At 38.1% G+C, this 13,329-nt stretch overlaps 1 protein-coding gene and 1 long non-coding RNA gene across 2 annotated transcripts; one reads left to right on the top strand and one right to left on the bottom strand.

The window, feature by feature from the left end:
• The first annotated feature begins 827 nt into the window (after window positions 1-827).
• On the top strand, window positions 828-2,909 carry LOC137821076 (uncharacterized). Its single transcript, XR_011082737.1, has 2 exons — window positions 828-1,450; window positions 2,573-2,909. It is a non-coding gene; the product is annotated as an uncharacterized lncRNA (long non-coding RNA).
• A 3,997-nt stretch (window positions 2,910-6,906) lies between these two features.
• Window positions 6,907-13,329, bottom strand: LOC137821074 (adenine phosphoribosyltransferase 1-like). Its single transcript, XM_068625491.1, has 7 exons — window positions 13,007-13,329; window positions 12,789-12,896; window positions 12,599-12,709; window positions 11,506-11,598; window positions 11,163-11,312; window positions 10,341-10,399; window positions 6,907-7,149 (listed from the first exon to the last, which is right to left on the bottom strand). The coding sequence occupies exons 1-7, from the start codon at window positions 13,167-13,169 to the stop codon at window positions 7,093-7,095; spliced, it is 741 nt and encodes a 246-aa protein (XP_068481592.1). The 5' UTR covers window positions 13,170-13,329; the 3' UTR covers window positions 6,907-7,092.

Genomic DNA, 13,329 nt, shown 5'->3' with positions numbered 1-13,329 from the left:
AAATTAAAAATATTTTTAGCACACAACTTACAAAGAAATCAAAGATCACATCACTCTTTAATTATTTTTTTTATATGAAATTTCTTATTTAAAAAAAATAGCTCAAACAAAATAATTACTTAAAATCCAAGTTGAGATGATATTCTTTTAATTGATTTTATTAATATTGATGGCAAAATTATAAGAAAATAAAAAAAAATAAAGAAGGTTAAAAGTAAATTAGATTTTAACTATAACTGGATTAGGTATATATTTTTTAGTTGTAATACATGAAAACTATTAATTTCTTATGCAAAAAAAATTATTCTCTTGAAAATATAATAAAGATATATAAATTTAGAAGTCAACTTCTTAGATTGTTTTTCCTACTGAATCTCTTTGGGGAAAAACACTTACTAACAAATGGATTTAAAGGTTTTCTTGTTTATATGTATAAATTTTTCGCCTACTAAAAATGTTTTCAACACTTAAAAATCTTTTCAACTTTTAAGTATAATTTTGAAAAGCTAATAATAGAAGTGATGAAAAATACATTAAATTTATATATTATTACTTATTAAAAAATTACCATTATTTTACAATAAAAATGAATTATTTTAATATCAAACACAAAATCGATTGAACTTAATACAACATATACCTATTCATATTAAAAGTTCTTTTTGTATAAATTAATTTTAGAATTTATAGTGTTAACTATTGGTGAGATGATAGAGTGTTTCGTTTAAAAATAAATAAACTAAAACTTGAGCATTAAGTGTAATAACAAAAATATAAAACCACGTTACGAATCAATTTGCTATATATAAAGAAGGTTGATTCCCATGTAAAAAACAGAACATAATAGAGTACTTATCTCTTAAAAGATCAATTTCAAGAATTCACAAAGCAACATCCCTCTTCTTCTTATTCTTGCGGTAGGAGATTCTCTGGAGAAAACATCCGTCAATGGCTTTTCCAATGCGAGAACTACTTTCTTTCTTATTGATAAGAGTTCAGAGGATGTGCAGTTTGTTTCCATTGTTATACGTTTGCACCTAAGTGAATCATACATGTTGAGTTGTTTATGCCATGATTTCTTTAATTAGTTATACCTTTCCGTTCATTTTTTGTTCATGTTCTATTTGGACAGGATTTCTATGCGAGAAAGATAATGGTGTTTTGGAGGTGAAAGTCAAAACAAGGAACGACTCTTGATAAACTAATTTCTTTGTTATTCTATTTTTCTACCCAAATCCAGGTGTTGATTGAATTGTTTGCATTAATCCCTTTTCAGAACACAGAGCAGGAATTGTATTTTGGAGGCTGGGTAAAATTGTTATTCTATTCCTCTACCCAATCCAGGTGTTGATTGAACTGTCTCCATTAATCCCTTTTCAGCTTATAACAACACGCGATGAACGATATGCAACTTGCTATCTTCTTTTGTGGGTTTAGGGTTCATTATATGGTAAGCTAGCAGTATCATATTTTCTTGTTTCCATATCAAGATTTGTTTTTCTACAGTTGTTTATGATTGGATTCAAATAATGCCCGGATCTCGTCGAGCTTTGGTGAGTGTCTCTATTTGTTTCTGAATTTAAGAATTCGTCTAATATTTTCTAAAATTCCACCTCTAGTATGAGTGCTTTCAGTTTTCTTGAATTTTTTCTCTTTATAGCTATAAGACATGTAATGGATGTGTGAGGACAATGTAGAAACATGGGCAGGATCATTTGAAACCATAGGTTTTGTTACCCTTACATTTTCTAATGTGTTCATTCGTGACTATCTATTTGAATGCATTCTTTTATTTGGTGATAGAGATCTATCAAAATAAAAAGATTGGTTGAGGATTAAAATCCATAAGTGTTTAGAATTTCCTCTATTTGATTTTTTCGGATTTGATCACGAAATATAAGGATTTCGTTGTCATTTGTTTCTCTGCAGTGGTGTTTGAAAAATAAATTTCCTCTATTTGATTTTTTCGGATTTGATCACGAAATATAAGGATTCCGTTGTCATTTGTTTCTTTGCAGTGGTGTTTGCAATATTTTTCATGCTACATCTAATCGATCGTGTTATGAGTGAATATCCCTTTGTTTTGGAATTTGTGTTATTGTCTGTATACGACCGTGTGAGGTAGAATGTAGACACTCTAACACGTGATTCAATGAAGCTTTATGTTTGAATTCATTTAATCGATCGTGTTATGAGTTAATATCCCTTTGTTTTGGAATTTGTGTTATTGTTTGTATACGACTGTGTGAGGTAGAATGTAGACACTCTAGCACGTGATTCAATGAAGCTTTATGTTTGAATTCATCTAATCGATCGTGTTATGAGTGAATATCCCTTTGTTTTGGAATTTGTGTTATTGTTTGTATACGACTGTGTAAGGTAGAATGTAGAAACTGTAGCACGTGATCCAATGAAGCTTTATTTTTGAATTTTATTGTGCATTTATTCGTGACTGGCTAAACTTGTTTGGATTTTGTTTTTTATTGGATTCTCGTGGCTAGCTTTTGGTAACCTGAATTCTTCTTTAGTGTAGTTATCATTTCCCTTGAATTCTTGATTGTTGTTTTGACAGGGTAGACTTTGGAAAAGTTAGGAAGTCCTTATGGGTTTTTTGGATTAGGTTGTCCAAGTACCAACCGTGTATGTACAAGTTTGAAATTATGTGATGTGCTTGTAAGATATTTTCTAGGGATCTGGAGGTCTACAATGATTAAAGAGGTCTCCGATATCGATCCTTCATTATTCTTTATCACAAGCATATGGGTTGAGTTGTGAACTTGTGGAATTGTTGCATGTAATTTCTGTGAGCCTATTATGAGTGACAGCAAATGTCTGGGCCTATTGTGAGTGACAGGAATGTCTCTTCCGTGGAAATTTTTTAAATCAGTTTAATAATGATTCTAAAATTATTTTAAATGCTTCATGTTTGTTTCAAAAATTTCCATTTGGATGCCAAATCCAAATCCAAATCCAAATCCAAATCCAAATCCATATTTTTGGATTTTAAGTCCCCGTTTAATTGGATATATATTAGATACATTTTTGGACTATCCAAAATAAATGTTGGGTTGGATTTTGACTTGGCTCGGACCGAGGTTAAGACAAGTTAATTCGAGCCCAAGCCGAGCAAAGTCCACCCAAGTCGACCCAGACTAAAGTAGAGCTAAGTCAACCCAAACCCATGTCGAGCTAAGTTGACCCAGGCCCATGTCAAGTTGAGTCGATCAGGGCCCATGTCAAGTTGAGTCGACCATGGCCCATGTAGACCATGTCGAGCATTGTTGGGTTAGGCCGATGTTGAGTCGATTCAATTCGGGCCAATTTCGAGTTGTGTCGATTCATGGTGATGTCGAGTCGAGTTGGTCCGAGTCGTTGTCGCGGAGAGTCAGCTCGACTAGATGTCAAGCCAAGTTGTCCCAGGCCGATGTCGAGTAGAGTCAGTCTAGGCCGATGTCGAGTAGAGTCAGTCTAGGCCGATGTCGAGTCAAGTTAGTCCAGAGGATGTAGAGCCGAGTCAGCCTAGGCCGACGTCGATCAAAGTCGATTCAGGCCCATGTCAAGCCGAGTTGAGTCGATGTCGAAGAGAGTCAATATGTCCCGACATCGAACCGAGTCAACCGCTAGGGATGGTCATGAATTGGATTTTTCAAAACCTAATCTAGATCCAATCCAAATCCAAATAAATGGATTGAATTTAAATTTTATATCCATTTTAACTAGATCAAATTTATTTAGATTTTTTTAAATCCATTTAAAGTGAATTAAATCTATATTAAATTCACTTTATTAATTAGATTAAATTCACTTTGTCAATTAAATTAAATCCATTTTGATATGGACACATTCTAACTTGGCTCGAACTGGACCTAAGCCGACTCAACCTTGACGCGGACCAACTCGACTCAACATTGTCTTAGGTCCGGACAACTCGATATCGGCCCGGGCCCGCTCTACTAGACATCGGCTCGGGCTCGTTCGACTCGACTCAGCTCGAGACCACTCGACTCAACATCGACATGGGACTGCTCGACTTGACATCGACCCGAACGATTCGACATCTGCCTAGGCCCGGATGATTCAACATCGATATGGGCCTGCTTGACTTGACCTCGTGCAGGGCCTGGTCAACAAAACATCGAAAGGGCCCACTCGACTCGACATCGACCCGGCCTGCTCTACTCAACATCGACCCAAGCTCGCTCTTCTCAACATTGGCCCAGACCCGCTCTACTGGATATCGGCCCAAGCCCACTGGACTCCACATCAGTCGGGCCCAGACAACTCAACATTGCTCGGGCCCACTCGGCTTGACCTCGTCCCAGGCTAGACACGACATCGACCCTGGACCAGACGACTCTACATTGGATGGGGCTCGGTCAACTCGACCTCGTGCAGGGCCTGGTCGACTTGAGGCCAATATCCAGCCGAGTTGGCCTAGGTCAATGTCTAATCGAGTCGGTCCAGGTCCATGTCAAGTTGAGGCTTTGGGTTTGATATCGAGTCGAGCGAGCCCGTACTATCAAGACGACTAGGCTAGGGTAATGTCGAGCTGAGCATGTTCGGGTTGATGTCAAGTCGAGCAGGCCAAGGTCGATATTGAGACAAGCCCAAGCCCAGACCAGACGACTCGACATCGGTCTCAGTCTGCTCGACTCGACATCGACACGGGCCCGAACGTCTCAACATCGACCTAGGCCTGGACAACTCGACATAAGCCCGAGCGCAGACTATTCAACATCGGTTTAGGCCCACTTGGCTCGACCTCGTGTCCGGCCCACTCAACACGACATCGCCCGGGACCAGTCGGTATGGGCCAAAGTCAAGCCATGTCGTTCCGGACCAAAGTCGAGTCAAGTCAACCCTAGGCTAAGTCAAGCTGAGTGGCAATATTGAGTCGACCCGAGGCCGATATCTAGTCGAGTTGGCCTAGGCCAATGTCTAATCGAGTCGGTCCAAGCCCATGTCAAGCTGAGTCTTTCGAGTTTGATATCGAGTCGAGCGGGCCTGTACTAACAAGACGACTAGGCTAGAGCAATGTCAAGCTGAGCATGTCCGGGTCGATGTCAAGCTGAGCAGGCCAAGGTCGATATTGAGACAAGCCCGAGCCCAGACCAGACGACTCGACATCGGTCTAGGTCTACTCGACTCGACATTGACACGGGCCCGAATGTTTCAACATTGACCTAGGCCCGGACGGCTCGACATAAGCCCGGGCCCACACTACTCAACATCGGTTTGGGCCCACTTGGCTCGACATCGCCCGGGTCCGATCGGTCAGGGCCTGCTCGACTCGACATCAATCCAGGCCAGCTCAGGTTGACCTCATTCCGGGGCCGCTCGACTCAACATCGGCCCAGGCCTGCTCGACTCGACATCGGCCCAGGCCTGCTCGACTCGACGTCGACCCGTGCCCGAATCGACATCATCCCGACCTGCTCAGGAGGACATCGGCCTGGTCCCGAACGACTCTACATCGGCCTGGGCGACTTAACATCGGCCCAGGCCCGCTCAGCTCGACATCGGTCCAGACTGCTCAGCTCGACATTGGTCCAGACTGCTCAGCTCGACATCGATCTAGGACTGGTCGGCTCGACATCGACTCGGGCCCACTTAGCTCAACATCAGCTCAGGCCCGCTCGCCTCGACATTGGCCCAGACCTACTTGGCTCGACACCGCCCTACCCCGATCGTTTGGATATCGACCCAGGCTCGCTTGACTCGTTATCGGACCCGAAAGACTCAGCTCGTCTAGACGTCTAAGCCAACTCGGCTCGATATCGGCCCTGGCCGACTCGGGTCGACTTAATATCGACCACTCAACTCGACTTGGCCCAGGGTTGACTCGGCTCAACGTTGGCCCAAAACGACTTGGCTCGACTTTGGCCCACTTTACTCAACTTGGGTCCGGATTGTCTTGGCTCAACCTGGATCGGGCCAAGTCAAAATCTAACCTAAAATGCAATTTGGATAATCCAAAAATGTATCCAATATATATAATCTTTATCCAATTAAATGGATTATGGATTTGAGATAAATCCATTTAAATGGATTATGGATTTGGATAATTATGGATTGGATTTTGTAATTTGAATTTTTTGCCCACCCTTACCAGACCATGTTGAGCCAAGTCGGTTTGGGCCAATGTCAAGCTGAGTCAGCCTAGGCCCATGTTAAGTCAAGTCAGCCCGGACCCATGTTGATGCAAGGCAACCCAAGACTATGTTGAGTCGAGTCGACCCAAGACCATGTCAACTTAAATCAAATTAGGTCCATGTCAAGCTAAGAAGGGTTGTGCCCATGTCAAGTTGAATGATCTCGAACCCATGTCGAGTTGAGTCACCGAGTCAAGGTTGAGTCAGTACCGAGCCCATGTAGATCCAAGTTGACTCATACTAAGGTTGAGTCCAGTAGGCCAAAGTCCATGTCGAACTGAGTCGACTAGGGTTCAAATTGAGATGGAATTAATCTAATTGATAAAGTGAATTTAATTTAGATTTAATCTATTTTCAATAAATTTTAAAAAATTCAAATTAATTTGATCTTGGATATGAATTTTAAATCCAATCCATTTCATTGGATCTAGATTGAATTTTGAAAAATCTAATTTATGACCACCCCTAAGAATATAGTTTAATTATTAAAAATTAAACAATCCTTAGCGAGACTATTCTCATTACTATGCCTAATCTTAAGATCTACCACTGCGAAATGGGCAAAGGGCAAGTAGTTCTCTCATTCCCCAACACAAAAATAAGATAATTTACATTTTTTTACAATATTAAGATTAAAACTATGCATATTACCCAAATTTCTAACCACTGGACCGACTCTAATAGTTTTCTCTATTCTATAAATATAAATTACGAGCTTTAAAACAACAGACACAGAAAATAATAATAATAATAATAATAATAATGATAATAATAATAATGATAATAATAATAGAGCAGAACTAATCGCAGAAACAACGAAGCTTTCTGCAGCAAATCCCATCAAAATATATGTTAAGAAAATCTAAGAAGTCATCAATAGAGCTCCTAACAAGAGCCAGATCCAATGGTCAATAACTAAACATAATCAGCAGGAAAAATATCAGGCCGTCACTTTAACTAAGACAAATAGCGGCTTGTCTCCCAGCCTGTCCCGCCCCTGAAATAAGGCAGAAGGAAAAATAGTTTATAGCAATCAATTTTCTGTCGCAACACCATAGATTTGGTATTCAAAATAGTCAGTGTAATTTAAAGCACCAGGGAGAATACACTATTTCGAATGTCATATATCTCGCACAATAGCCAGACCAAAAGAATCCGTAAGTTACGGCCTTTCTTTCTAAATAAAAAGTAGAAAACACCTAAATAAACACTGCACGACCAGAAGCTCTAGATAAATCATGTACAACAATAAATAGAGAGGAATTCAAGTGCTGACATAACTTCAATGACCCTCCTCCAGGACGATTTGCAGTAATATTGTTTTTAAATCAAACATATTAAATCAAGGCAGGATCACTAACGATGACCTACAAAGTCCACATAATTTCTGCATTTATTGCCTCTTTTCACTCCAGAATCAAGGAATGCAAGGGATTCTTGGGCAGGCGCCACATACTGCATATAGGATTTAATTTTCAGGTATGAGACTTGGGTTCTCCACCTATTGTATAGTTGAAAAAGTGACTTAGAGAACACTTATTGTGACCAACTTGCTTAAGAAAATCTTTCATGTTGAAGGACAGGACACAACTAAAGGTTGAGTTAACCTATTATTAAGAAATATGTGTGCTTTGTTTTCTACTTTGCTCTTCACGTTTCTCACGACGCTACTCCACTTTATCTAAATGTGTTGTTGCAACCTATTATGCGTTTCTTGTTGTCTTAGTTGCTCTGGTAGCAAAATGATATACTCAAATTTATGATTTGGATTATGGTGATAATTTCTCCCTTGTTACCAAGATGATTTTTATTCTTATTTATGGCTGACATGACATGAGGCAATATACCTAGTACTAGCTAGCTAGATATTAGATATTCCTTGCACGAAATTTTTGAGGAAATCTTCATGGAACAACCATCTAACTCTGTTGCTTAGAGGGAGTCTAATCTTGTTTGCAAGCTACTGAGGTCTTAGTATGATTTAAAATAATCACCTTGAGGTTGGTTTGGTAAATTTAGTAGCCCCATCCAACCATTTGGTATGGTTAGTTATAACATAGATAAGGTATGGTGATGTAAATAATATTATGTTTGCAACGGATGATCAAGACAACATCAGGGAGTTGACAAAATACTAGTTCAGAATTCAAAGATTTTCAAACAATATCTTGGTCGATTGTGGTACTTCTTTGGACTTAAATATCTCTCAATCAAAGATGGAAACACTATTGATATTTTGGAAGAAACGGGAATTCTTGATTGTAAGCTTGTTGATATTCCTATGCACCCAAATGTGAAGTTTCAACCAAATCAGGGGGAGTCCTATAATGATCTAGGCAAATATATATTAGTTGGGAAATTAAATTAACTGAAAAAGATTACCAAACATTTCCTTTGCTATTACTGTTGGCAGTCACTTTCTCAATTCACCACGTCGTAGACACTGGAATGTAGTTGTTCAGATCCTTGGGTGCATAAAAGGATTACCTGGCCAAGGGCTCGTTGATATGGACAAGAGTAATGCTAACATCATGGTACATACAAATGAATATTGGGAAGATCCAGAATAGGCTACTATGTCCTCGTTGCTGAAAACTTTAACTTGAGGAAAAGTAAAAGGTAGATTTAGCTGCAAGATAAAGTCCAAGTATTGGGCAATAGCTAATAGAACTTTTGAACCCTTATGGTCAAAGCATTTGCTTCAAAATTTGAAGCTTTGTAAGATATACCCCATGGCCCTTGTTATATAACCAATGAACTAATAGAAGACTAAACATATAGAAGTTTCGTGGGCTCTAAGGAACAACCTACTAGTTCTTACTATCCTAGAATAGTTTCTGTATGTAACAAGTTGGATGCAGCATACTTGTATGCCCCAAGTCGCTTTAATTACAGTCACTAGCCTGCCCCAGTTGTGACTTCTTTGGATGTTGCTTAAAATTGCAATCTCAAGAGTTGGTTTAGTCTCACATTTACTAGTAATATTGTCAAATTAAAATATATAAGTAGAAAACAGTCCCCGCTTTAAAAGATAGCTGTGGAGTTGACTTAGACTTAAACTCAAATATTAAGATAACATCAGATACTATCCTATATCCAATGTTGGGTCACTTGTATATCTACCATGTTCTGGGTTGGAAGTCCTAGGCATAAAGGACTGTGTTAGAAAATCATCTTAGTTGTGATCACCCCTAGCCCACTCAAGTTCCGGTCTCTTTGGGGTTGCCTGGCAATATTAAGGGTGGTGGTTTAGTCTTGCATCAATTAGTGATATAACCAAATTAAAATATATAAGTGAAAGGTAATCTCACCTTATAAACAAATTTTGTAGAAGTTAGTAAGAGTCAAACCCAAATGTTAAGAAAGGAGACACAATTATTGTTAATGAGACAAATGATTTGATCCCAGATTCTAGGATCAGTTAGGATTAAGAATTTTCTTTGTTCATGCTTTATTGTATAAACACCTATATTTTTAAAACCATACCAGTCATTGAATCATTTAAGGCACTAGTTCAAGGCTCAATTGTTCAATCGTGGTCAAACCAGTATTAATAAATATAATAACTAAATAATATAAATAAAAATATTTAAAAAATGTAATATCATAATTCTATAATGCTAAAAACTAAAATAAAACATGAATTTATAATAATATTTTAGCATTTAAATACATGTAAAAAATAAAATAAAAAATCATGTTATCATACTTCAATTAAAATTTCAAATGACATTTATCAATATTTATTAATAACAATAAATTTATATGCAGAATAAAAAGAAAATGACAAATATTTTAGATTTATTAAGAAAAACATTATCACGTTGGACCTAGTAATTATTTGACAGGTCCTATTACCTAGTACTTAAATCTGAAAATGTAAAATCAAGTCATTCTCCATTTGGTCAGGGCGCAAATTACTTTGCACACGGTGCCTATACAATAATTTTTTAGATTAATGTCTCTCAACACAACTTTCAAAGATATAATTCAACTTTACCATCATTCTTTAGTTCTGCTAATGTCAATTGAGATCCTAAAATGCAAAGTGTAACAAGATAATAGCCATCCTGATTCCAGTGTTTGTTTATTTAATTAATTTTTAAAGTTGACATGTTCCATATATTTAAGAAATAAATCAAGCCAACAATTAGACAAGGTGAGGATAAATATAGGTTAGGGTTGTACCTTCAACTCTGGTAATTCAATCAGACAAGCACACTCCACAACATCAACCCCAACACGTTCTGCAATAAAGGGAGTAACAAACAGAACAACTAAGAATGTATTGAAATGCTTATGTTAAGCATTAAATAGTATAAAATACACTTCCAAGTTAAACAGTCACTTCACTTGAAAACACCATTTTTAAAATGGTGGTATTAGGTTCATTACCCAGAAACAAGCTTTTCTCTTCTCATTAAAAGCACATGTGTTAGGTTACACATAGAAGAGGAGTTAGTTAGAATTAGAATAGTCATGAATTAGTTATTTGTTTTGCTAGTTAGATATAAATAAGAAAGAAGGAGAGGGGAGGGACTGTGTGTAATATTTTTGTAAATTGAGCTTTAGCTCTTTGTGAAGGGGAAGAGCCGAAGGAGAGAGTGCTCTCCTATTTCTTGTTCTTTTCTTTCTATCCAATAAAAACCTTTCTTTTCTTCTCTTTATAATTCTTGGATCCTAACAACATGATACATGCATTATTTGTCTGAATGTATAAATAAACAGAAAGAAGAAAACCATGAATGCTGAAACACTGATAGGATGATCTCTTCTGTGGTTCAATGGGTCCGAAGTCCATGTTTGGTCATTGGCACAATTCTAAAGACATTTTTAATCCTTAAACAAAAAACACAAGGTCTTTTTAACAGGCGCATCATATGAACCAGACAAGAGTAACTAGGTTGGGACTCGGGATCCATGAGAGCTTTAAGAAGGCAGAAAATCAACTTTCACTCATAATAGGTTTTCCTGGCCTAGCTCATAAAGCATTAATATTGATAAGTTTACCTAGTAGCTTAATTGCAGCATCTAACGTTCCCCCAGTGGCAATAAGATCATCTATGACTAAGGCCCGTTCTCCCGGTTGTACAGCCCCTACATGCATCTCGATTTTGTCTGTTCCATACTCCAAAGAGTACTCTTCTGAGATAACCTCCCCTGTAAGTATAATCAAAACACGACCATTCAAAAAACTAAAAAAAATAAGCACAGTGAACAAGTGCAAAAGTTAGAATTGAGGACCATACACAATACAGAGATTCAAAGACCTCAAACCACAATTATCTGCTAAGTAGGAACTTATGGCAACATTATATGTAATTATTTGAAAAGAAAGGTACAAAAATAATGCCTGGCAATTTATTGGGTTTCCTCATGGGGACAAATTTTGCTCCAATAGCTAATGCAATGGGTGGACCAAATATAAAGCCTCTTGCTTCAACACCTGCATTGGGACATAAATACAGCTATCAGAAAAAATTAGTCACTTATTTGAGCATAAGTAAAAGAAATTGAAAAATCCAGATTTCTAGCAACACAGTTGCTAATTGGTATCTGAGTTTGCGTCCACTATCTTCTGAAGTTGGAATAAAACAAAAATCCCACTTTGGCAATTCGTATGGAAATCAATGAATTAATGGAAGTTAGTCGTTCAAGAGATCATTCCAGTAAATATTATCAACAAGGTATTTGAAAGACATAAAAACAAATATACAAATTGACTTATGCCCACAGGCAAGGAAGCGATGCTGCCGCCCATCACAAATTGCAGACTAGAACTGAAAAAATAAATTCTTGCAATATCAAAAGCTGGAGAACATAACAGCAAGCCTCTAATTTCCCTAGTATTAAACTCATAGATTAGGATTAACTCAGGTTAATAAAGAATATCACAATATCATGTTAAGAGAAAGAAAGGTCTAGAGCTAAAACAGGCCACACACGTGGGACACAAGGCCCTATATCTCCTTGGCCTCAATTTGGAGTCACAGTTCCAGTACACACACCAAAAAACTGTCCACGTTGCTTAGAAATGAAGCAAATGGTAATTTCTGAACATCTTTGTTCTTCAACCATCTTTAAAGACAAAATGCATTGACCCTCACAATGTAAGTGGCCTTTAGGAAAATAGAAAGAGTTTCCATTACGTAACATGACATAATCACGTTCTTTAATAACACGAAAAGATCCTGACCCTTTAACCCACTATCACACCCTCCCTCAACCCAAATTTGCGATAAATAAGTTGGCTGCAAGAGAGAAAAGGACATGGCAGATGAAAGATCACGAGTTGATTCAGATACACCGTAAGGTGGTTTTTACAGAAATCTCCCCTGACCCCGGGTTGAGGAGTTAGGACAAAATTAGAAGGAGAATCAGAGTGAGAAAGGGGTAAAGAAAATAATTTGAAAGCAAGAAAAGAGGAAATGAGGAGTGATGAGTACCTGCAACAACATTGATATTTTGATCTCTGTACCTCTCAACAAAAAGGTCGATGGTGTCTTTGAAAGCCTTGGGATCAAGAAGCAGCGTGGTTATGTCCTGAAACAAAATTCCTGAGAGAGACAAGAAATGCAACGTAAAGTAAATGATTAAAGAAAAAGGGGAGGAGGCAGTTGGATGAGAGAGGGAGACCTGGCTTGGGAAAGTCAGGGATCACTCGGATTGCAGAGGAGATTCTCTCTAAGCGCGGGTCTTGTTGATCTTGAGCGTCCTTCAGAGCCATTCTGGTCACTCGTCTCCCTGCCCAACCAAACAAAGACAAATGAATGTTTTATTGTGTGCTGGAAGAAAGACAAAAACAAGCAATTTGAGAAAGAGAGAGAGAAGGGAATTGGTTGAAAGTTACGTACCGGAAGGAGTGGAGCGGCGGCTGAGGGTGGGTGAAAAATTGGAAGAAGGGAGTGAAAGAGGAAGAGGGAGGAGCGGAGGGAATCTGGAAGAAGGGAAAGAGGGGAGAGCGGCAGTGACGGCTGACCCAAACGACCACGAAATGGAGCAACACACAACCCGCATTCTTCTTGCCTCCTCACTTGTCACTTTTCCATTTTCACAAAATTAAAAATAACCACAAAAAATAATTAAAATAAAACATCTCTTTCTTCTAAGTGCCAACTGGGAATTTCAGAATACCACTCTACACTCCCATCTCTTAAATTCTGCTTTATTGGAACGC

This window comes from Phaseolus vulgaris, chromosome 9 (genome assembly GCF_000499845.2).
Source record: "Phaseolus vulgaris cultivar G19833 chromosome 9, P. vulgaris v2.0, whole genome shotgun sequence".
Lineage (NCBI taxonomy): Eukaryota > Viridiplantae > Streptophyta > Magnoliopsida > Fabales > Fabaceae > Phaseolus > Phaseolus vulgaris.
Note: the sequence above shows the minus strand (reverse complement) of the source record. Positions and strands in the feature narration are given on the sequence as shown.

Excerpts from the sequence above, each read along its gene's own strand:
- LOC137821074 (XM_068625491.1), bottom strand. The coding sequence starts at position 13,169 with ATGCGGGTTGTGTGTTGCTCCATTTCGTGGTCGTTTGGGTCAGCCGTC. Across the intron at positions 11,599-12,598 it reads AAATATCAATGTTGTTGCAG|GTGTTGAAGCAAGAGGCTTT; the intron begins GTACTCATCACT and ends GTCCCAATGCAG. Across the intron at positions 11,313-11,505 it reads GAAACCCAATAAATTGCCAG|GGGAGGTTATCTCAGAAGAG; the intron begins GCATTATTTTTG and ends TTATACTTACAG.